At 39.3% G+C, this 24,297-nt stretch overlaps 2 protein-coding genes across 3 annotated transcripts; both read right to left on the reverse strand.

The window, feature by feature from the left end:
* Positions 1-7,810: 7,810 nt before the first annotated feature.
* gpr18 (G protein-coupled receptor 18) lies at positions 7,811-20,035 on the reverse strand. 2 transcript variants are annotated; one of them, XM_080903506.1, is made up of 3 exons: positions 19,824-20,035; positions 9,379-9,428; positions 7,811-9,088 (listed from the first exon to the last, which is right to left on the reverse strand). In XM_080903506.1, exons 2-3 carry the CDS (start codon positions 9,411-9,413, stop codon positions 8,077-8,079), a joined length of 1,047 nt encoding a protein of 348 aa, XP_080759632.1. In that variant the 5' UTR covers positions 9,414-9,428; positions 19,824-20,035; the 3' UTR covers positions 7,811-8,076. The 2 variants fall into 2 exon arrangements, with proteins under 2 accessions (XP_080759632.1, XP_080759631.1); XM_080903505.1 differs by lacking the exon at positions 19,824-20,035 and adding an exon at positions 10,154-10,280.
* On the reverse strand, positions 15,240-18,990 carry gpr183a (G protein-coupled receptor 183a). Its single transcript, XM_080903504.1, has 2 exons — positions 18,920-18,990; positions 15,240-17,904 (listed from the first exon to the last, which is right to left on the reverse strand). The coding sequence occupies exon 2, from the start codon at positions 17,884-17,886 to the stop codon at positions 16,786-16,788; it is 1,101 nt and encodes a 366-aa protein (XP_080759630.1). The 5' UTR covers positions 17,887-17,904; positions 18,920-18,990; the 3' UTR covers positions 15,240-16,785.
* Positions 20,036-24,297: the final 4,262 nt, after the last annotated feature.

The raw sequence follows: 24,297 nt of genomic DNA on the forward strand, positions 1-24,297 counted from the left end.
TAAATCTTATATTACCTCGGTAAACATGAATAAATTATTGAATATGTGGCACACATTAAATGATTTGATAGTTTTATGCATTTATTTAACCTTTGTACGCCGTGTCAAAAAAAATATTTTGGTATTGAAGGAAATTGCCAAAGTAATTAATTACACCTGCGGTGACAACAGAAGGTTATTTTTTTCTAATATAAATGGAGAGTGGACCCAACCAAGTGAAATGAGTACTCTGAGGTGTTGCTCCTAGGCTTCCTAAGGTGAGGGACCCTGTCCTGCCCTCAGAGGAAATATAAGAATTGACATAAGTGGTTCATGTCTTCTGTTGTCTGACTTTTTCACTGTATTTCAGATTAGTACACCGTGGAACTACACAAAAGTCGGCCTCTGCAAGCCTTTTAGCACCACCACCACAGTAGCGTATGATGGACACAGTCATTCCTTTTACTTTAGTTTGTTCCTGTGGCATCATAAAGAAAAAAGTCGGGAACTGTGTCACAAACTCAATATTTAGTTTCAATACTGGGGCCCTGAAAACTTGAAACATGTATCATATGTTGGTGTTTCTGTTGCTAAAATGGTAATATATATGTTTAAAAAGGTTTAATTCTGTAAATACACTGAGGGTTAAAACGTAATTCTAAATTGGTATTCTAAATTCATCAACATTCCCTTTGTGATGTGGTTAATATTCTCAGATGAGAAAAGTAGTAGGTTACCAAAGTAGCTCCAGTTGGTGATTTATGTCTTTAAGTGAGGGAAACAATTCCTAACTCATTGAATTGTTTGGTGTGGCTGAAGCCTTAATACCTATTAGTTTTCATGCTCCTGCATTCATATCATTAATGATTTGGTTTATTTATCTAAAACTTAACATGAGTATCATCTGTCACTGACATAGAGCAAGTAAAGCAAACAATGGGCTTAGAAATAAGAAGATATATTTGCACAAGGGAATTTTTGTAGATCCATTTCAAGTTTATGAATAAATTAGAAATTCGGAAAGTAATGTAAATGATTCACATCTTATCTTGTCTGACTTTTTCACCTGTGTTTTCAGGACATTGAACAAGTATCATTTGTTACTGTGGAATAACGAGTTTTTGGCCCTGGAACAGATACATTTTTTAAGCGGCCACTGTTTTTCCTGAAATATCAATACAATAGTGATTTATATCTGAAGTGGCATCTGCAGGCTCTTGCAAAATTACTCACAGACACAGTATCCAAATCACCAGGGTTGGTTATATTAAGTCAATTACATTTTTACAATTGTGAGCGAGGGATGGTTAATTTAGTTTGACCCAAGAGCCACCGACACTCCCCCAGATAACAGACAGATGAGACGAGTGACCACAGGCATAAGGGAGTGTGTGTCTGAGTGTGTGTGAGCCCACTGGATTAGTCTTCATTTGATGCCTCTGTCATAAGGGAGGGGAAGACTGAACGTTGGCTGGCAGAGCAAAGAAAACACACAGGGTCAGTAGAACACACACAAACACAAGCACACACTATTAACCTCCCCCCAGCTCATCAACTTTATTTTGCAATCTTCCCACAGAACCATTAGAATACCCCGAAGAAATGACTTTCCAATTAAAGGGGATCTAGAAGACGTTTTTTTTTCTTTTTTTTTTTTTTTTATATATCCTCAGCTCCTGGAGTCCTTTATTCCAATAATTTAAATTGGAATTGATTTTTCAATTTACCCACTGACTGTTATGGACACAGAGCATAGGGCCAAATAGAGCTACGTTGTTAGAATTTGTCATGATAGAGCCAAACATGCAAATTTGCACATTTGTTTCATTCCAAGAAAACAATCAGGGAAGACAACAAATTTAGGCCTTGTGTGATTATAGAATTTACGCATTTATGTGGAAAGGTTACTGTAAAAACGACTCACATTTTTGTTGCGAATTAGCGCGCACGATCGCATTAAGAAGTTCAGATGTATAATTTATTGTAATGTTTAACAGGCATTCTATTAGTGCTCAAAAAGCTTTAGCTCAGGCCAAAATGTGCCCAGTACACCACATTTCCCACAAGCTTCTAGAGTGGAGTAAAACAGTAGTCTGTTCCAGACAGGGAGCTAGAGCCGTACACGTTTAAGTTTGACAAACTATGCCAATGAACTCTGCAACAACAGCAGTTCCAGCTGCGTTCTAATGAGCATTTATTGTGCCTCTACAGCAGCGCTCGCTTTGCAGAGCCTGCTTCAAAGCGAACCAGATTCTACTTGAGCTGTTTTACAGATGCGTCTCGAAATCCGAGGCCGTTCTTCTGTGGACGAATGGTTCTGTCTTTTGCTCCTGACAGCTGTGCGGGCTTGTTGTTCGCTCTCTCCTGAGTTGTTTTAATAAAGTTGTGCTGCAGGACTAGTGAGAGAAGATTAATGGACGCACAGGAAGTGTGGCAGTTGTGAGAGGATGCAGGACAGAGCGGGCCAGCAGCCATCTGTTCCCTCTCCTTTACAGCTCTCTTAATGGAGAAGCAAACCAAACAACATGGATCTGAGCCCTGCAGACATACACACACACACACACAGAGGCAAGCACACACACAGACACGCACACACCTCTATTGCACACAGCTAAACACAAAACATCACTTTATATGACAGAGATGAGAGCTAGGCTTTTGTCATTGTATTCCCCCTTGTTGGATGTGTGCGTGTGCCTGCTGGTACATTTGTGTATATGTGTGTGTGTGTGTGTGTGTGTGTGTGTGTGTGTATGTGCTTTTTTTCCCCCTACCTTTCAGCGAAATAAAGTTGGGTGTGAGCCACGGCTGTGAGATTTAGATGAAAGACACAGCCTGGATGGAACGTGATTAAGAGATATGTTCTTGAGGCAAAACAGGACTTGGCATTTGCTGAGACAAAACCTAATCAAATTAAAGCAAAACATGGCCATTGTTGTGGAGTGTGTTCTCTGCTTGTGTCACGTTTGAAATGAAACAGTGTAAAATAGATATGGGCTTGTGTCTGCGCTGCATCACCAGCCCAGTGACTTTATTCAGATTTACACACAGGCACTGACTAATGATGGTTGTGCCCAATGATGCCTAAAGCACTTTATAGAGCTGTCTGGGTTATAAAAAATGTTTACTATGATGGAGCAGAATGGCTCGCTGAAAGAGTATTATTGTTTACAAGATATTGTTTTCGATTAATTCACTCAGCAGAATTGTTAAATTCTCTATCCAACAGGCATGCCAACCTCCAGTTCCTTCTTCCGTCAGTAAGTAGCCTCCAGTCTTCCTTCCGCGGGCTCCCTCTCTACACCAGTGCTCCATATTTATTATTAGCCTTTAATGAAATCTATAGTCCGACTGTTTCTCATTTTGTTTGTTCTCAATGAGCGCAGGCCATGTCACGTTAAATGACAACATGCATCGTCTCCCTCTTTTTCCCAGTGAAGACATCTGTACGACATGATGAAGTTTCCTCTCTGAGTATCAATCCTGTAATTGAGCTCAGGGAGAGGAGACGTGATGTGCACACAGAGGAAGTGAAAGGCCTCCCTCGCTCTTCATTCCATTCCTTCATCCCTCCCTCTGTTTCTCCCTCTTTCCTACACACACACACACACACACACACACACACACACACACACTATAGACTAATGCGGCATCCTACTTTTATGCACATTTATTCTTCTCTTCCTCTTTACCTGCTTGTACATTCAATTTGTCAGTCAGCTCTCTTTAGATGCACATCAGCTGAAATAAGTGCATTAGCATTAGCTGCCATAATATTGCTTTCTGTTCAGAGAGCCCTGCACTATGGCAAGGAGCTCTGCAGAGAGGAGAGATGCAAGTGGCATCTCATAATAGTGTCTTCAACAAGCATTTCACAACACTACATCCTAAGTGAGGCCGTGTCCTGGAGCTACGGTGTCTTTATCCATGTCTTTTTATCCGCCTTGTAATGTTGCTTTCTCATTCTTCTTTGACAATACCGTGGATCATGCGGAACCCGAAGTGAGACCGGATTAAATATTAACACAACCTGACACAGTCCCCACTGGAGCTCCTATTCCACTTCACCTAATAGAATTAAAAAACTTTGCCATGTGCATGGAGCAGAACAGTGTTGTGAATGTTATTCTTTACAATGACTTTGAACAAATCTTATATAGATCTACGGAGAACCTGACAAGGAGGAGGCCAAGGTTTCCATTCAACCACTTAGCTGAGCTGGGAGTTGGAAAATACACATACATACACACAGATGAGGGCCTTTACATTATTTATGGTTCTTAATGGTGGCTGGCCGTGTGTGTGAATCAGCAATAGAACAGTCTGCTAAAATAGACACACAGATGTAATCAAGGCCATACATTTCCTCTCCTTCTTGTGCTAAATAGAGGGTCAATTGGAGGCAGTTTAGCAGCATTTGAAACTCTTGCACTAGATTATCTCCTTTTAATAGAGACAAAAGACAATGCAGAAGTAGACTGCAGTTGCCAGAGGAAAAGATTACCTCTGAGAGGCTATCCTTGCTAATGTGCATACCTCACACAGTTCCTGCTCTTCATAAGATATGATTGCACGTCCAAATACAGATAAAAACAATAGCTCATGTGCTTAACCTAGTTTTGTCCACAAAAGGAATCCATTAGTCTCATTGTGCAGCCCTTAAGCTCAGTATCGCAGGGGGGAATCCGCCGTTGCACCGCTACATCCACGCACATGTGCCTCTCATTTCCTATGGCAGTCCAGAAGTATCCTTCAACATCCTATTGTAAAGTTTACCAGGGGAGAGGTTCAGCGTATTAAAGTGCCCTGAGAGAAACGCTAAACGATGTAAATGCAGGCAGCTGCTGGCTGCTAATGCCATACAGTAGATGAGGAGGCCCAGCTGAGGCTGGATGTGTACAGTATCTATATAACATTATAGGCCCTCTTTCATGTCCTTGTGCTCTCTAATGGGAACAATATGAAGACTGATGGTGTATAGTAAAACTGTGGAAAACATTGCTTCAAACAAAACTGTTACAAAATCCACTAGGCACCTTTGTTTCGGCATTAATTTGAAGTCAGTCAACATTTTATTTTACATTATTTGTCAGACAGTTAAAAAACCCCAAAGTAAACCAAAGTGTTTCGTTTGGTTTGGTGGCTTTAATTTTAACTACTAGTAAATGGAGTGGCAGAAAAAGCGCATTTCCACAACTGAACAATACTTCTAGTCAGCAGTTTGTCCATTTCTCACGTTTTTCTTTACAGCACATAGCATGCAGGTGTCTCTGTGTGAATATATTTTAGTTGTATTGGAATTTTGTTAATGTTTTAAATGCACAATCTTTCCATGCATCCCCCCCAGGCTACGGTACAACTGTAGCTCTAACTACTCCTTCTTTTCTCCTAATTCAGAGGAGTATTTTCTCCCAGATCTGCTTTGACTTTCAGGATTTAATGGAACACACATGAACACGCAGCATCAGAAACCAGCTCTTTAGAAACACTTTTAATCACGGCACAGATAAATATATAAAAAAAGCACAATCTGAAAAACAAATGCAGCAACACTGTCTCTGATCATCATTTGATAGTGTGCTGACACGCAAACTCTATTAAGCTGTCTTCAAATATGCAAAAATGATATGATTTTACAATGATTACATATTCACTTCCCCAGCTGGCTGGCTCCAAGCGTCTCCATTTGTCATCGACTATTGTATCCAATTATATGATTAGCTTTGAACACTCCAGCACTTCGAGAGCTCTCGTGTGTTCTGCCGCGCAGAGTGATTCACAAACAAAGTCATTACAACATGTATTCACACATATCAAATAACAAAACAGATGGCCACTGCGCCTGCTGCCTGATTTGTTTTCCACACGAGTGGTGGGAAAAAAAAGAGAAAGGAGAAAAAAAAAAGTATTTTGTGCGAGCTGTGTTTAATGCTGACTGTTTTTATTCCCAAAGAAGAGCAGCTGGCTGTTGCGCTGTTAGATCAGCTCCTATGAAAGACAATCTTGTTTTCATTAATTTCTCTACAACAAAGGCACTTGTTGGGAAGATTTAGAATTACAGCGGGTAAAGCTTCCGGATAATTCATCACAGGGACTTGACAGGAAACTTAATTGTTTTAAATGCCAGTTGCTGTGAGCACTGTGGCTGGTTTGTCTTTGATGTCTAACAGGTGGGACACATAGACAACCCTCTGATGTTTCATTTGACCTTTGACCTCTCCCTTATAAATCCACTTGTAGTCCACCAGCCAATAAACCTATCACCATATGATGAACTGCAGTTCCCAGAATTCCACGAGATTGGAAATTTTGATGTCTGCCTTCTTTTATTTAGGACAGTGTAAATCTAACCCTTTCATGCCATACACACTGGCCTCTTCTTCATCTGAATGCTGTTAACCAATCAGCCGAATGCCACGTGGACCATCAGTGCAGTTTATCCTTTTACTACTCTGAGTATGAATACAGCTGGACTTGCTTGTGAAAAATCAATCAGAACATTAACAGAATCAGGCACATTTTAAAGACTTTCACAGTTTAATGGGGTATATTTAGCCTGTGTTTGCAAGTGATCAGCTATGCAATAACTTTGCTATCTGTGATTGCACCACAGGGTGCTCTTACTGTGTAATCGAAAGCGCCACTACACTGTTACCCAGCTACACTGGCTTACTGTCTGACCCAATTAAGATTGCGTTGTCGCGACAGAAACAATAACTCAATTATTTTAACAACTGGCCACACCAAAATCAATTCTTAGTGATGTTTGGGCTGGACACCTATCAAAATCGTCACATTTCTTCCACTTACAGCCACTTGGCAGAGACAGAACTGTCACGCATTCACGTCTAACTCATTTCCTTGTCTGTCATTTGAGGAAGAAGAAACTGAGAATAAATTACTTTTGCGGCAGAGACCTGACACTGAAGTATCTCCGTGTAGAAAAAAAGGTTCTCTCTTTTAAGCTTAAGGTGGTTTTAAATCTACCGAATAGCCTCCCTGACATCTCTCGAGCATGTTACTGTAAATGCACTCCAAGCGACTGAATCATTTAACATCCAATCAATACAATTCACATTGCACCATAAACACGCTTTGGTCTGATTCCTGTTTCGGAAAGCTGCTAGGACTTCTGTGTAAATGAGGCGCACTGGTTGTTTCACGGGGAAGAAAAACTGAAGTGTTGGCTTTTGTGAAGCTGGATGTAATAAATGAAATCCCCCAATGAACAAAGAAAAAGACTTTTAAAACAGAAAACAAAAATCTTGCACAGTCTGCTTGACAAAAGTCAAGAAAGCACTGTGATGGCCTGCTCTCCTGGGTTGATGGGATCTGTTGTAGCTGTGCCATGCTGCCATCACCTGGCCAATAAATTTACAGCAATTTTAACAAAACTTGTGGTGTGTTGTATGTGCTGCACCACAGGTTGGACTTTCCCTTTTTTCTATGCAAATCTAAATATAAAAGCAGCCGAAAAAACTTTGCTCCTTGTGTGCATGACATCATGCCGCAGCAATGGCAACATTTGCTCACTTCGCCTCTGCAGAAACCGAGGTGCTGCAGAGGTAAAGTTCAAAACACCGCACGATAACAAACCAAAGAGACAATATGTAAAACCCACCATTGTTTCCTGTAAGTCCCCCCCCACCCCCCCCCCCCCCCACCCCCCGTGGAGGCTGTCAGTGACGCTGCGAGTAGGTTGAGAAGAGTTTCAATGTTCACGTACAACAAAGCAGACATTGAGATACTGTGTGCTACATCTTAAATGAATGTGAGCTTTATTTTCACCTGCACACATCACACCTGAGACACAGCCACTCGTGCTTTGTCTGCTAAAGCAAAGATGCACAAAAAAAAGAAGAAAAACACCATCTCAAGTCTCATGGGTGAGTCAATCAGCTCTGAACACAGATGTTTTTTGCCACAACAGCAGCACTCCCATACTGTGAGTGTAAATTACACCTTGGAAATTAATTGCAAGTTCTTGATTTAGACTTTGATAATGAACCATGTACACAGCGATGCATTCAGTGTTACATTGTGCAAAAGCGCTCACAGTACGTATCGCAGTCCCATTTTGAAATGACTGTGGCTGTTTCATATCATTGCGCTGGTCATATTGCTCATTGATCTGATGCTGCCTGTGTGCGTGTGCCTGCTCTTTCGTCTCACGCTCCGCAGATAGTTCCTGTACAGAATCACGCTAATCACCCTGTCCTGGAACTGCTTGGAGACGATGTAGTACAGGATGATATCCAAGACTGTGCTTAGGTTCATGAGGAATGTGGTGAAGACTGCCCAAGTGCTATACCCCCCGTCGATGCCGTTCCCCAGCAAACGGACAACCAAACACACATGAAAAGGCACAAAACACACCAGCACTTGGATAATGAGCGTGATTATAATCCGGATGGACTTTTGCTTTACTTTAGGTTTGAGTTTAGAGGTGCGGCCATGAATCAGATTGTCCACAATGACGACATAGCAGCCGATCATTATGCAGATGGGGACGAGGAAGAAAAAGATAAGTCGCACAAAGTTGACGGGGTTGTCATGGCGCATGTGGATGATGTCTTGCATCTTGATGCAGGTGGTGAAGTTAGAGGCCCGGTCAGGGTCCTTCTGGGAGAAGAGCAATGGTACAGAACTGCCCATGGTCATGACCCAGACCCCAACACTGCCCACCACAGCCTTCGGGACGTTTCTCAACTCCTTGCCGTGCTTTGGCTGGACAATGGCCATGTAACGGTCAGTGCTAATCAGGGCAAACAGCCACAAAGCCATGCAAGGGTAGAAAATGGTGAAGGCTGCCATGATTCGACAGAAAAGATCTCCAAAAGGCCAGTAGTCCTGGTGGTGGTATACCATTCTGAAAGGAAGCAGCAGGATGAAGGTGAGGTCTACCAGTGCCACGTTTATCATGTGGATAGTGACTGAGTTCCTTTTCTTTGTGGTTAGGGCAAACACCCATAAAGCTGTGAAATTAACCATGACTCCAATGACGAAGATGAAGCAGTAGAAAATCAGGCCTGAAATGCGGTACTCCACTGGTCCCTGCTCTGGCTTCATAGTTGCAGACATGTTGGTGGAGTTTAGATCCACTGTCATACTGAAAGACAATGGCGTTTGTTTCAGTTGTCATTCATTAGTACCTTTGTTTCAACATTTCGGTTTATATATCACATGTGGTCATGTCTGATGCAGCTGTGGTGCTTTTAATATTCGTATGACACATCCAAAAAGGTTTTGGTACTGAAAAGGATGTACTTTGGCTACCACTTGTGGATCCCTAAAAGTACATCAGCTACATGGAGCTGAATAATTTCAATCAGCTACAAATTCTTAGAGTGACAGTTATGACCAAAATAATCTGTCAAAACAACTCAAAATATAACTTACATATATGGATTGTTTTGAATCTGTTCCTCATCCATCCACACGAGTAAAATCTGAGAAGAAAGACCAAAACATAAAACTTAGAAAAAATGTAAAACTAAGAGTCTTTCCTAACGTTTAGCACGGTCAAACCATCTGCTCTAGACGGGAATTAAAACGACACAATTAGATTTACAGAAGTGACACTCAGTTGAAATGGTGGCTTCTTCTAAATATGGACATTTTTATGTTACAGATGACAGCAGCAGCTGTTAATTTGAATATATATTTTTAAAATGCGGTGCAGCTGTACCATGCGAAACAGAGAGCTTTTCTATAACTGCAGACAACAAAAATCACCCAAATAAACAGAAAAAGAAAAAAATGAAAGCAAATGTTTGATTGAACTGCAATCTGTGGTTAGAGTCAAATGTGGAAGTGTGATTTGTATCCCTGAGAAAGTGATTTAGTATCTTGATAAGAAATCATGTGACTTCTGTTTGACATTTACCCATTTCTTTTCTACTGTACTCCACTCTACGTACTTTTTTTTATTGTATGTAAATAAAATTATAGAATATCTATCAATCTAGATATCCCACAGCAAACTAGACATAATCTAGATGAAAGAAAGATGTAAATGAAACAAACATATCATGTGAATCGATTTTTAGTAGCACCAAAAGACGCATACTGTACAAAGTAGCCATGAAACACGTCTGCCAATACTACAACCTTCAACGCTTAAAAGTGAAACAGATCAGGTAGCTTTGCCTGGACAATAAAAGGCTGCACTTACCACAAAAATCAAACAAACATCTTGACAAGCTCACAACAGCAGGTTTATGAAGCCAAATGGAGCTCATGAAGATGTCAGAATACCAAGCTCTCACGGCCAAAACAGGGAAGTGAATACTTTCTCTCTGAATTTGACTGTAATGGTGGCGAGACAGAAGAGGCTGTAAAGCCCCCTTCACTTCCTGTGTCGCCTGTGCGTTATAGTTTCTGCTCTTTTTTAGATTCCTTTACACTGTCTGCGTGGTTGGAACAGAAATGGACTACAGCTTTCCACAGTCTGCAATTACACCCCCTTAAAGAAAATGATGTGCCATTAGAAGTGGGAGTGTGTTTGGCAGGCAGAGAGATGGCAGATTTAGGGCGAGTTATTGATTGGAAAAGTGGGGTCTGTCACAGCACATTAGTTCTCAGGGGAGTAATCCACAGCAGGTTGCTGCGAGAAGCATCTGCTGCTGGAGAGAAGTAATTAAAAACAGGATGTTGAGGCAGTTGCCATATAAACAGGAAATAAGACGGTGGTAATAGACACTTCACGCTGATGCTGGGAGATGGTTTTACACCACATCGGCTTAATGGATGCAAAGCGCATAGCTCAGGTGAAACGCTCAAGGTCAGCGTGGACCCGGATTGAATACAGATTAATGCGTCTGATTAGTGTGTGTGTGTGTAAGGTGGTAAAAACTATCAATTGGGACGTTTGACTCAAAGAACTTTGTGAGAACAAAACTTCTTCTGTTCACGTCCTCGCTGGTTCATTCGCAGGGCTTAAAATAGACCGTTTCCATCACTCACCACAGGTTTTTTCTTTTTTGCGGCTCCCACAAAAGGTTTTACATGTTGCCCCGATGCACATTCATAATTGTGCCGTGCAGATTTGTCAGCTTTGATGCTAAACTTCTTCTTATTGTCAGTGGATTTTGGGTTTTTTTTAGTACTGCATTTTGATCACAGCTCATTCAGTCTAATTCTTATTCCTGGGAAATAATTATCTATCGGCTTGTCCTCTTGATGTGTCTTAAAAAAAATCTCGCACCAGATGGTACTTTGTGTTCATTGCAATATGTTGTTATGACAACAGTCTGTGTGATGTTTTCCTCTCTTTGATACTTGTCATGTGGTTGCGTCAATATTCAACTCTATAGTACATGTTTAATTATTCACCTGTATAAGCAACAAGGAGTGTATTTATGCTTTCTCTATACAGATAACCAGACATCAACTACCTCTCCCCTTCAACCTTTGCTCTTTTTAAACTATCTATTTTATACTATGCCATTTTTTGTAAAAGCATAAAAGTAATATTTCAATAAAATGATTATTAGGTCCTCTTTTGTAGCTTCTGTCTACATTTAGAATTGATATATGGCCCCTCTGAGAAGCACATTTTATTTGGTTAATCACCACCTCTCTTACGCTGTTTTACACTGCCCTCTAGAGGCTGAAAAGAAATACTACAACACACCCAGCCTGTGGCTTATTTATTCACTGCGGAACGTATATATTATTTTTACATTAAAGAAAGCATTATATCAGTATATCATATTTTATTTGTAGTAAGTGCTTTATAAATTTAAGGATTCGCAAACTCAATATTTGTTCAAGGTGGCGCAGAGTTGAAGGGTTTTGTACGCAAACATTGTGAAAAGGTTCTTTCTTTGACCACATTAGTTAGCTGCGCTGTGGTGTAGTGGTTAGCAGTGATAGCTCATACCAAAAAGGTCGATCTTATGATGTACTTTATCAGCTGATGAGTCTAAATGTGAGAGTGAATTATGGTTTGTCTCAACCCTGTCCAAGAAGCACTCTGGCTCCCACATGCGCACTTTCATCATCAGGCCCCCCTTTCAGACCCACTGCAGTGTGCTAGAAGGCCTGTGTGGGACTCCCTGTTTCCCGTTTGGTGACCTTTGGTGTTTCTCGTTTTCACACACACTAAACAGTAATGACGCTCGAGTCATATAAAAGTAATGTTTAAAATTATAAAAAAAAAATCCACAAGAGTCTATAAAATGTTACTTGTGCCAGTTTCATTAGAACAGGGGTGTCAAACTCAAATACACAGTGGGCCAAAATTCAAAACTGCAACAAAGTCGCGGGCTAACATTAATATTTATTGAAATATATTTATTCCTCCAGATATAAGAATGAATCTTTTCTTATGGACTCAAACACGTTTTGCTGAAAAACTGAATATGGAACAAGCAAAGCTTAATACTAAACAATATATATATATATTAGCTGTATAATACCAGTAGGCCAGCTCTGATAGTAATTTGGTATGGCTTCGCGGGCCAGAGTTTGACACCTATGCATTAGAATATTGTTGTTATCACACACACATGTAAATTAATTTCTAATTCATAAATTAATCATTTTATGTCACAACAACATGTGACAAAGTAACATCAACTCTGTAATTATTAAAGATTAGTTAATATCAGTCATCATGGAGCCTATCCTAGCCATCACTGGGTGAGAGGCAGGACACACCATGAGCATGTTGCGCGTCTACCACGGTGCTAACACAGAGTAAGAGAATCATTTACACTTAAATTCACACCTAGAGCATGGCCACCACCATGCAGCACCATGCTAAACTTTAACTAAATACCCATTCATTACCTGTCAATTTTCCATGTATTAGTTGGGATTATTATAAAGGTTTGTCTCAAAAACCTCCATATTTAAAATATCTGACCTATGGCCATGATTCTGACATGATGTTCATACTGTCAGCCCCTCCGAGAAATATAAGTGACAGAAACAAAGCACGATGAAGCAGCTGACAATTATATGTGTGAAATATGTGTTTATTGCAAACGAAGAAACCACACTATCATCAAGAGACATGTTCCCGTTGAACTAAACGTACGAAGATAACAGTGTCAAAATGCATATATGTCAATATATGCATATATTCTGACTCATACTTAACTCTTATGTAAATGCAAAACATTCCAGTAACATAAGTTGACCTATGAAAAAATGAACAACAAAACAAGAAAACATATCTTGTTTTGTATAACCAAAGGCGTAAAATCCAAGAAAGAAAGATGCTGTTTTGCATGTACGTATGACAGTGACGTAGATGGTTAACTTAAATGGCTGATTAATTTCTATCTGGTGACTAAATGTCATCAGATAACATTCCAAGTATTTTGTCTAGTTTCAAGTATTTTTACCACAGCTTCACTTTTTTGCTCCTTTTCTCACAGCTACCACACCAGCAAACTTCCTGCAGCTTAGAGATTAAATCAGGTTTGTACAGAGGTGACAGCGAAAAGTTACGTTAATTACTTGTTGGAGTACTTTTAATGTCAGCCTACTCAGAGGAGACAAAACCGTGAGTTCAGGTTTTTATCGTTGTACATCGCTGCTGTTTGGTTTTCAAACAGCACAGCTGACAGATCTGTGGATCAGATTACATCCAGGTGAAGCTATAAACCATGTTCTCGGTGCAGCACCTTCGTGCTAGCTCTGACACTACAACTGCAAATCTGTCTTCAGCGTAACTTACCAGGCTTTATCTAATGTGGTCATGTTGTGATTTGTTAAATGATGGCAGTGTGCCTTTGAAAACTATTGTTTGAGAGCTCAACATCCCCTTTTATATATACATTAAAATGGTGTCGTTTTATCTTTTATCGTTTGATTATTTGTGAGAAATCAAGTGATACAGGAAACACATTGACATTAAAATGTGTAAGTGCAAATGTTTGTGTGACACACTAAATGTGGGTGGTGAATGTGTCAGAGGGCTGGCAGCTCTGTAACAAGAGTACCAGGTTTTCTTAATACAAATACTAAGATGCTTTAAGTTTTTCTGTTGATGTTTTGATGTCTTTTATATTTACATACTTGTAAATTTCTTGATAGCAATTCCACCCAACTGCTAATTTTTACAAATCAGTGGCACAGTTTTTGGATACTCTTAGTACCTCTGATTTCTTCACTTAATGGCACTCTTAGCATTTTTTCATATATATAAAATTTTTCTGTAATAACTGCTACAAACCCCTTGCGTTCCAAAGTTCAAAGTTCTTCACAGTACTGTACTTTGTAAATGGTGCCATGTGTTTTGCTCTGTGGGTTTGCTGCCACCCTGGCATATGTTATAGTGACACATAAGCGTTAAACGCTGCTGAACTTCTCACTAGTTAGTCTTTTTTTAACATTGTGCTCCGTTTCTTTGCAATCGCATATCAAAGTCTCCTTCAGAAATATTCCTTCTGTTCTGCTCTGTTCTAAACAACAGCCAAAAAAGGCCACTGTTTCACAATCTTAGCAAATTAGACAGAATTGTGCAACCTGATAGCAAGATATGTAAACAAATATAAGATCAAATTCTAGAACTAAAGTTCAAACTGTCTTCAGTAGCTTGAACCGACCAAAAGGCCTGTCACAGTCTCCCAACACATGTGTAATTCAAACTAAAAGCAAAAAGTTTACACCTTTCCAAAATGCGAAGGCAGTAAAAATAAATCCTCGCACATATTTTTTCAGACCTTTTGATGCCAGCTTACAGTAGACGCTCTCTGAACTTTGTGCTGAAAGGTATAAGTTCATGGTGGTGTACTGTTGGGTGCAGGCTGCTATGCAAGAGGTGAGAGTTTGCATTCCACCACACCACTGTTCTTTTTTCTCAAACCTCAGACCAAGCATTTGGCTTACTTAACCAGTTAAATTAGTTAAACTAGTGCTCATTTCTCAATGTCCTTAAAAATATTGTTGGATGCATGCAATATTCTGTTATATTTTATAATTCTTTCTTACCTCAAATATTGAAATTTATATGTGCACAATTTCTGCTGCTTCACTGATAAAACACATCTGTGTTGACTGAATTTCTAATAACCAGACCTGACATCCCTTCATGGCCTTCTAGTTCAGTGGGAAGGTGATGGTGTTGTGAGATAACGTGAAATGGGTGTTAAATCTAAGAACGATTCGTAGTGGTGACTCAATATACTATAAACAGAGCTGCTGTTTGCATCCAGCAAGAAGCGGATATACCCACAATATAAACACAATCTCAGTCACATCCAAAACATTATTAATAATTATTACAAGTCATTTATTATGTACAGTGCTGCATAAACATGTCAAGCATTGAAGTGACAATTGCTCCAAAAACAATGCTGTGAAGAGTTTTCATTTACCAATTATAGTTACACAAGGTGCAGTAAAAAGGAAAAAAAGCATATCAGTATCTGGGCAGAATCGGAATCAGAATACTTTATAATCCCCAAGAAAATGATGCTGTTAGAGCTGCTCCAATAAGAAAAGTAACAGATTGAACTAAAGTAAATAATACAATGTGTTATAAAGTTACAGTCAATTAAACTTAAAGACTGGCAAAGATCAAGGGCCTTTAAAGGTTTTCTAACTATCTTCAGATTTAGCTACACTTTATTCTTTTGTGAATTTAGAGTTTTGCAATGCTTTCCGTTTCTTCGGGTAATTCCAGCCACACATGTATGATGATTGGTCTACCTCAGGCTTTATTGCACTAGTTGTACTTCTAAAATCATACTAAAGAATAAGTTTAGCACCCTTCCAAAAGTACGGTATAATGGTTACATATTTAAAGATTTCTAATGCCCCCAAATTTTTTGTTGAGTACTACGAGCTCGCTCGCAAAGCTAAACAGTTTTATGACTGACTTAACAGATGTTAATCACTTAGCAAACCACAGGGTGAAATGCAGTTTCTGCAGTTTTTCAGCGGTTTTATAAATATATCACTACACATGGCATACAGTTTTATGACGGCCGTTCCTGTGGCCTATTTACATGTGGTAAATGCTGTGTGTTGTTCACACATTAAACCTAAAATATAGACCATAAAATTCAACAAGAAACATAACAAACTGCTGGTGGTGGAACATATAGCACTTGAAACCACTGCGTCTCTAACTCTTACGCAGACAGAAAATAATAACTATAGAAACAGATCCAGAACAGTTAAAGTTGTTGCAAACGTCTCTTTAAATAAACAACAAACAAACAATAAAAAAACAACCTCATCCTCAAGCCACTAAATAACAATGCATGATTATCCAAACAGGAAAATATTAAATATGTTGCTTTTGCAAACATTTAAGGTTGGCAGAGAGTTGGAATAATCTCTGTCGATTTCCCTGAACTATTACACCTGAAAGCTGAACCGAAACTTGGGGAAAATAAAAGACAATTGAAGCGTGATTCTGTACGAGAATGAAACTTCTGTCAGATCTAATTCATCCTTACATTTCAGTTCATAGAAGTATCACTGTAAGTGAGTCCCTTTGATGTGAGCTTGCTGGTTTTGAATCCAGGCTGGTGCCTTCCAGACCTGTGTGGCTCTATTGGTACTGTGGTTTCCTCCCATTCTCCATGTTAGCTCTGCAACAGGTTCCTCCTTGAATTCTCAGACATTTCCAGAAATGTCCTTTGAGTGCTTTCACTTGTGGAAAACAATCCATTTCCAGTGTCTACAGATGCTGGGCATTTGTGATGATGCAAAAGTCCATTTAAAGGTTAAAACCTCTTTATTTGAGACACTATCTTTGAGAAAAGTCACCCTGAGAAAAACAAAACGAAACAAAAAGATTCCTCTTATTCTGTGCAGCTCTTTGTCCCTTAATTCTTTAGATCAGTCGTGATAGTGGGATCTTCGTTCTGTGACTGTTCCCATAACTGAGCTGTTTAGCTGGATCTTGTTACCGTCGAGGAAATCCTTGGAGGAACCTTCAGGAGACACTCTCACTGCGCTGGAGAATGACATGCTAACGTGCACCTTCAGGATTTTCAGGAGTTTTCTTTTGTAGCCCTTACAGGCAAAGAAATAGATAAACGGATCCAAGCAGGAGTTGAGGTTCATCAGACATACGGTGATGTGCAGTGACACCTGAAAGGCTGTGAGCTGACTGCAGTCGGGTTCCGACACCAGCTTGCGGATCATGTACTGCAGGAGGTCAATGTGGTAGGGGCTGAAGCACACGATAAACACCACGGACACGCAGCAGATCACTCCGATGGCCTTGCGGCTCCTGCCGGACTTTTCTGTTAAATGGTTGTTCTTGGCTGTTAAGTGAAGCTTGGAGCATAAGACAGAATAACACACCAGGATGGTGACGACAGGGATAACATAACCCAAGCCAACAGCACCAATCAGTGTAGTGGCAATATGTGGAACTTTATCAAGGTTGGGGTATTCCATGCAGGTGATGTAGCCATCAGGTTCATTGTGGCACATGTTAATGTAAAGCAGTGGGAGTGTCTGACCCAGGACCAGCAGCCACACGCCAACACAAATGTAGCGCACGTTACTGACTTTCCTGAGTCGGGCAAAACGCAGAGGCAAGACCACGGCGATGAAGCGGTCCACACTGAGACAGGTCATGAAGTTGACTCCCGCATAGGTGTTGATATAGAAGATAAGGCCTGAGATCTTGCACAGAGCTTCTCCTAGTGGCCAGTGGAAACCCAAAGCATAGTAGATGATCCTCAAAGGCAGAGAGAGGGTGAAGAGGATGTCGGATATGACCAGGTTGAGAGAGTACAAGGTAGTGGAGTTTATCTTCTTCAGATTGGGACGGATTACATGGAGGGCCAGGCAGTTACCAAACAGTCCCACAAAGAACACAAGGCTGTAGAAAAGAGGCATGAGGATTTTGGCATACTCCCGATGAGCATACAGGGTGGTACAGTTAGAGGTACTGTTGACGGTTGTGGTTGCGGCGGCAGAACCCATCTTAAATTTATTGAGTATCTGCATAAAAGAAAAAAATACAATCACACTTGGTTTCAATCTAGAGAGTAACACATTGCTTTGAGTTTTTTTCTTATTTTTTGTATGTAACAAATTAAAGGAAAAAAATAAATAAACTGAACTGCTGAGACTTTCTTTATGATGATATGAAACTATTGTCAACATTGGTGTGAGAACACATAGAGGGTTACAGATCCATGACCGTGTTTCGAAAGGGAAGTAAAAGGAGCATGTCTCAAAGTCAATTTCCTCACAGTCTACAAAATTGTTGCGTGAATGGCAGTATCATTAAAAAAAAATCTTAAATGGCAATGCTGACATTATCTTTTAGGTTGTGTTTCTAAACTCTAACAAATTATAAAGTTATATTTTAAAAAAACTGTTGCTATGGACAGTCAAAGCAAGCAAATTGACTATTTTGTTCTTCATGAAAGTAAAACCTGATCTGTCAACAGCAAGAGTTAACAATGAGTTGTGAAACAGTGAACACTGTGAACAAAGTGCTGTAAGGTACAAATAGATTTTTTGCTTTGTAGTGCCATCTTGTGGTTTGAAATTTTGTGCAAACAAAGATACACCTGATATCTGAGAGGAACTGGTGACAGACTGGAACTGCAAAGCACATGTAAACAGCCACACGTATGAAGCCTTGGCTTTCAAACATCACAGTCCCATCGACCCAGATGATTCATAAAATCCTGAGCCAACCTCATAATGCATTACGAAAAGATAAACGAACGCCTCCAAAGGTTGTACATTTATGTCCCGACTGGCTACTTTTTCGCAGCGTGAGGTTAGCATATTTAGCTTTTAATCTGCATATGCAGCTCTTCTCCTTTTCTATTCTGACAGATGATTGTGGTTTGTTTTTTTTAATATAGCATATTTTCCTTTTCATACATGAAATTGGTTTTATATTTCTTATATTTCTGTCTCAAGTGACTACCAGGGAAAATAGCACAAGTCACGTTCATTTCCAAACTGTTCCAATCCTTTATTTAAATTTTTGACTCACAGGACGTTTCTGGCATAGCGCGTGTGGTTAAAAGTGCCATGAAGGAAGTCAGTGAACAATGCCTCTGCTCAACGGCTATTCTCAATGCAGCTGCAACTCTGTCACATAAACAGCACAAAAAAAAAGTTTATTAAAAAAAAAAAAGCGGTGTTACTAGCTGGCCTTGGGTATGAGGAAGTGAGCTTCCCCAAGGTACTCTACCCTTGAAGGCAGTTGGAGTGCCACATTGTGTACATTGAGACTGCCTTATCATTCTATCTATCTGTTTGACCACATGGTGGGGTGGAGAAAAATGTTTCCTGGCCCACCAATTGCATTTTGGACAAACCTGCAACAACACTGTTTCCTTCCCACTGTCGTCAAAGTGCTTGCTCATAGGGGGTCTTAAGATTATTGGGTTTTTCTCTGTATCTATGAAGCGCCTTGAGGCGATTTTTGTTGTGATTTGGCGCTATATAAATAAAATTGAATTGAATTGAACACTGTGTTTAAATAGTTTCAAAAAGCTGTTGTATGACTTCACAAATTTGAAGTGTGTGTGTTATAAAAGTGTGTTTCTTAAGATAGTTAGTAATGTGATTGTGGTAATGTCACATTTACACAAGTGAGCGAGTATTTTGTTTTTCTGAATCTGCCAAATTCAATTACATTAAAGAATAAAGGATGAAGATTGTAACGATATTTAAAAATGTTTATTTAAAAACACTTTTTTGCTTTGGTGTGAGACATTTACGTGGAGTAAATTCCTGACTCTAGTCTATGCCCTGTTTTCATACATTTAGTCCACGTATATTAATCTATATGATCACCTGAAATTGATTTTGGCAAGTCAAAAGAGACACGGTGTTCACCGTTACACTACAAAACAAGTTAAAGTTTGGAAAAAACACAGAGAGAAACTTACCTTACAGATGGAACGTGCTGCTCATCAGACTTGAAGTCCCATTTATTCAACCGACGTTATTTTTGGCGGAAAGATATCACAGCTGCCCTGAGCGCGGTACCGTCACACTGACCTGGGTGAAAATAACAAGACAAAGTAATCAAGATCAGTATCTCCTGCCAGTAACCATAGTGACAAAATATCCTGTTCTAGCGCTCAGTTTCTCTCTCTCTCTCTCTCTGTTTCTTTCGCACCGTTTGCCCGTCTCTCACTTTTCTCGCTTTAACTCAACTTTTTCAAAAGCTTTGTCTTTAAAAAAAACTCTTGCAAAACACCTACTGATAACGCCAAAAGACGTGCTCAGTGTCACTCGTTACATCAAAATAAAACAAATCATTTCATTGGCATTTGTGGTCTAAAAAGTGGGTGGTGAGTCATGTGTGACTTTTTGAGCGGGGGGGCAAAATGTAGGTTTCATACACATGCTGTGCCCATGTGAGTACTCATGGGAGGATGTTGCTTCAGGTGCAGGAGTATGACCGTCAGCATTTTTATAAAATCATATATGCAACACAGCAATTTTGTTTTTCTTAATGTATTATTGTAAAGAGACTGGCCCACAACAGCACCGCACTTCTCTCCAGTAATCCTCAATTCAAGCTCAGAGTAATTCGCTTCCTTCTGATCAGTTTTCCCCTAGACTAAACAAATGAGTGATAGCTAAATGAGTGATAAACTTCCCCTTCAGTCCAAAGATACATTGGCTTTGATGTTATTAGCTCAGGCTCACTTTCAAAGTTGACGAACCACACAGATCTGAGACGACACAAATATAGTAAAGAATCCCCGCAGGCAAATGTGGTAGTCGCAAACATGCTTTGGAGTAAGAGATCAGAGACTGGTTTCACTGTATTATGTGGTTATGCTTTGATATATTGCAGAGAAAAAAGAAAAAATGATTTTACATACCTGTGCTTTTAAATGAGCAGGTTTTCTGAAGGCATCAATTAACTTTAAGACAAAATGCTATTGCTATGCTCAAATTAGAGCTTCAAATTCGGTATACTTACAGCTTATAGCAACAGTTATCCTGTGGTTTTAACACCTTTAAATCACCACCGCCCTTTAGGATACTTTGAATTTGAACGCGCACAACTACAGGATGTGAAGTGTGATGGCAACTGCATAGTGGAGAGCATAAATATCTTTTCTGCACCTTTTGTTTTTCCATTCAGTCATTCAGTTCACTGCTTTTAAGGTGTGGAAGAACTTCAACTTCAAACTTCAAAGAAAAATTAAAAAAATCACTAAGAACATCTATTAAATGCTTGTTAAGGTGGTGGGAAATGGAAATATTTCTAAAAGAATTTCTGTTGTTCTTGTTTTTTGGGGGGGGGTTTTTTGTTGGCCACAAACTTTCTTCCTTCAAAACATGTCTGGTAGTGAGAGAGAGGAAGCAGTTAACTTCCTCATGGCCTGTCCTTGTGCGTCTGACTCACTGGTCTTTAGACAGCTAGAACACGCCCGGTGATGACAGACAAAAGGCAAAGAATTTTACCATTGCTATTCATAGTAGATATATTGTACCAGTGCAAAGGCTAAGCCACTAATAACATTTTTACACTCTGTTCTTGTAAATCTTGGGTTTTTGTTAAAGATATCTGATAGTTTTTTTTGTGACAATAACAACAAAATCAGTTGCGTAAAACAAAGACTAATAAAATGAGAAATTGGTAAAAAAAAAAAAAAAAAAAATTTAATTTAAAATTAAACAAAATTTGTACATCCTGTGCACATGGAAGGAAGTTTTGACAGAGAAACAGTGAAAAGGATTTCCTCCTGAGTTGCATATTATGGCACACAAACATTGTCACCATGGCTGTAAAGACCATGCTGCCACACTGGCAGCATAGAAAAAGTAGTATGATCTATGTGTCACTTGTCAGTGTATTCAAATAGTTCATAATCAGTTCAGAACTGTGGTTTGGTAGTATTAATATATAGGACACGTGAAACCAAACACTGCTAATTTTTAACATTAAGCTAAAACCTTAATTTTGCCCTCATTAAATAAAAAAAACAAAAAACAAAAAACTGTTCATGATTTACAAATGTCACATATTGAATTGGCTGGTCCACTCACAGGGTGTATAGCGTAGTTTTTACACTAACAGATTTTAAAAATGTGTAGAGTTGCTTATCAATAGTGCGATAGCAATCTTTTAAAGGCTGTTCAGCTTGTGGTTCAGTATAGTGCAACAGCAACAGGAAACTCCTGTGGCTATTCATCATACTGCTGAAAACAAGCCAAAAACAAATCTACCAAGTAACAAAATTCCCATGAGACTAAATTGTATATACGGTGATTGCATTAATATTTGAGAGCACAATTTACTTTAATTCATTTATAGGACAATAACAGCTGATGCTGTTCTGGCTACAAGAACTTCAAAACCAAGTTCATATAACTACTTTTAAACATATTTACAAATCATCATTTCAACATTAATGCAATTCAGTGGCCTGTGGACCAATGGGTTCCTGTGATGACAATGACTTTATACAGTTTATTAGCGGGAAGTGGGACCATGTAGAGCAGAGGACATGTCGCAATAACTATGCTCTTGCAATCCTTATACATGTGCCTTTCTTGTCATGTCACAACAGTTTTTCTTAACTGTATCTGGCCGATTATCAAACTCTCTCCGTCAGATCAGGAGCATCTACCCAGGAGCAGTGCTCTCTTCTGGCAAGTGGAATGCACTGCGGGTTGAGATATTTAGATTATGTTGCAACAGGAGAAAGAAAACGAGAAGGTCAAAGCTTCGCTCCCAACACATGGTACACACAGTACTTGCGTCATAGCATAAAGAAGTCACAGGATGGCAGTAATGCCTTTACAGTTCTTCTACCTGCAACAAAAAGAGATAAATTTCAAGTCAGTGTTGGAATCAGTAGGCCTAAAAGAGATTTATGTCACTATCTGTGCATGCAGGGTGTACACATTGCCCTAACTAGAGGAAATTGCATGGAATTAATAGATAGATATTGAAATTTGAAAACTAAAATTAACTGGTAAAATGTTTAAAATGTTTCACTAAAATCAGATTTTCCCCCATTTTCCTATCAATATACAGTGTGAAGAAATTAGGGCTGGCTCAAGAGTTTTGCACAATTAAGCTAAAGCAACTCAGAGATAATTGACAATTTCAGGAATTTCTTTGAGATCTACGTACAGTGGTTAAGGTAGTTTATCTTACACAAGTACTTCTCTTTAGTATCTTCTTTGACAACAACCTTGCCCAGCAAATTAAATCTGTTTTTCTAACTGATTGAACTGGTCTGATCCCAAAGGTAACAGAATCCTGTGCTGTTTCATTTTATTTCTACTCAAGAATAAAAGTCAAATAAAAAGTCTATTCAACTTCGGATGGAATGGAGAGAGTATGTAATCATAAATCTGTGCGTTCATCATTTGTTTGAAGCCGGCTCACCTCCTGCAACCACTTTTCCAAGAATACGCGCTTCTTTTGCGGTTCGGACTCCTTCTGACATTTCTTTGGAGGTGGAGGAACACCAAAGTAACTGCTTACAGGAGCTTGCTTCTTCGACATCTTTAAGAGTTCTAAACTAATGTCTGTCCTCCTCCAGAAAATCTTATGTACGCAAACACGCATTGCAACTTCTTATCTGGTGCGCGTCTTTTATTTTGACAGCGAATGCGCACCTGCAGACCACTTATGTGCACCCCTGTTTATATTGTTGGAAACCCCACTCTACAGGGACGAGCATTGTCATCTTGGAGGACTGAGGCTCCTGTTAGTTATATTAATAAATTGATAAATTAGCAATATGTCTTGTTTATTTTTCAGACATCAATAATCTGATCCAATAACCAATACCAAACAAGCGTTAATAGCAGAATAAGCTGTTTGACAGTAGTAGAGAAGATTTGACGAGTCTTTTATTGGCGCAAACCACATACTCAACTCAACTCTGCTGCTCAACACACAAATAGATTTTCCTTACACGTGTGGCGAGGTGGCTAAAATGCAGACATTCTGTAATTAAGTGGGTTTAAAAATAATCTTGTAAAAGTTGAAGTACTGTTTCAACTTTTACACTGAAGCAAAAGTGGAGTATACGTACAGGTAAAGGCTCTGAAATAAACTTAAAGTAAGAAAGTAAACAAAGATAACTCTTTATAAGATGTTTCTACCAGCTATTTTTGTCCAAAGCAAACTGAACCTTGTGCTATATTAATGTAATAAAATTATATTAGCGAAAAGACAGAACTCATTTTATTTCTGCCTCCTTTTATTCTTACTATATGCTCAACATAGCAGCACACTGAGTGCTATTCATAAGTAGGAGAAAGATCTTACAGTTTTTCTTGATTGCTTAAACACTATAACCAGTCTCGTGAACCCAAATTTAATAACCATAATGACACTTTCCAAAACGGACACCCACTGTAAACACTGAACTGTAAACA

The sequence above is a fragment of the Rhamphochromis sp. 'chilingali' genome (assembly GCF_963969265.1).
Source record: "Rhamphochromis sp. 'chilingali' genome assembly, chromosome: 14".
In the NCBI taxonomy this organism is placed as follows: Eukaryota; Metazoa; Chordata; class Actinopteri; order Cichliformes; family Cichlidae; genus Rhamphochromis; species Rhamphochromis sp. 'chilingali'.

Bases quoted from the DNA above. Each gene is read 5' to 3' on its own strand.
- gpr18 (XM_080903506.1), bottom strand. From the start codon at position 9,413: ATGGATGAGGAACAGATTCAAAACAATCCATATAT. The intron at 9,089-9,378 runs GTAAGTTATATT...ATTGTCTTTCAG, and splicing joins ATTCAAAACAATCCATATAT to TATGACAGTGGATCTAAACT.
- gpr183a (XM_080903504.1), bottom strand. From the start codon at position 17,886: ATGGGTTCTGCCGCCGCAACCACAACCGTCAACAGTACCTCTAACTGT.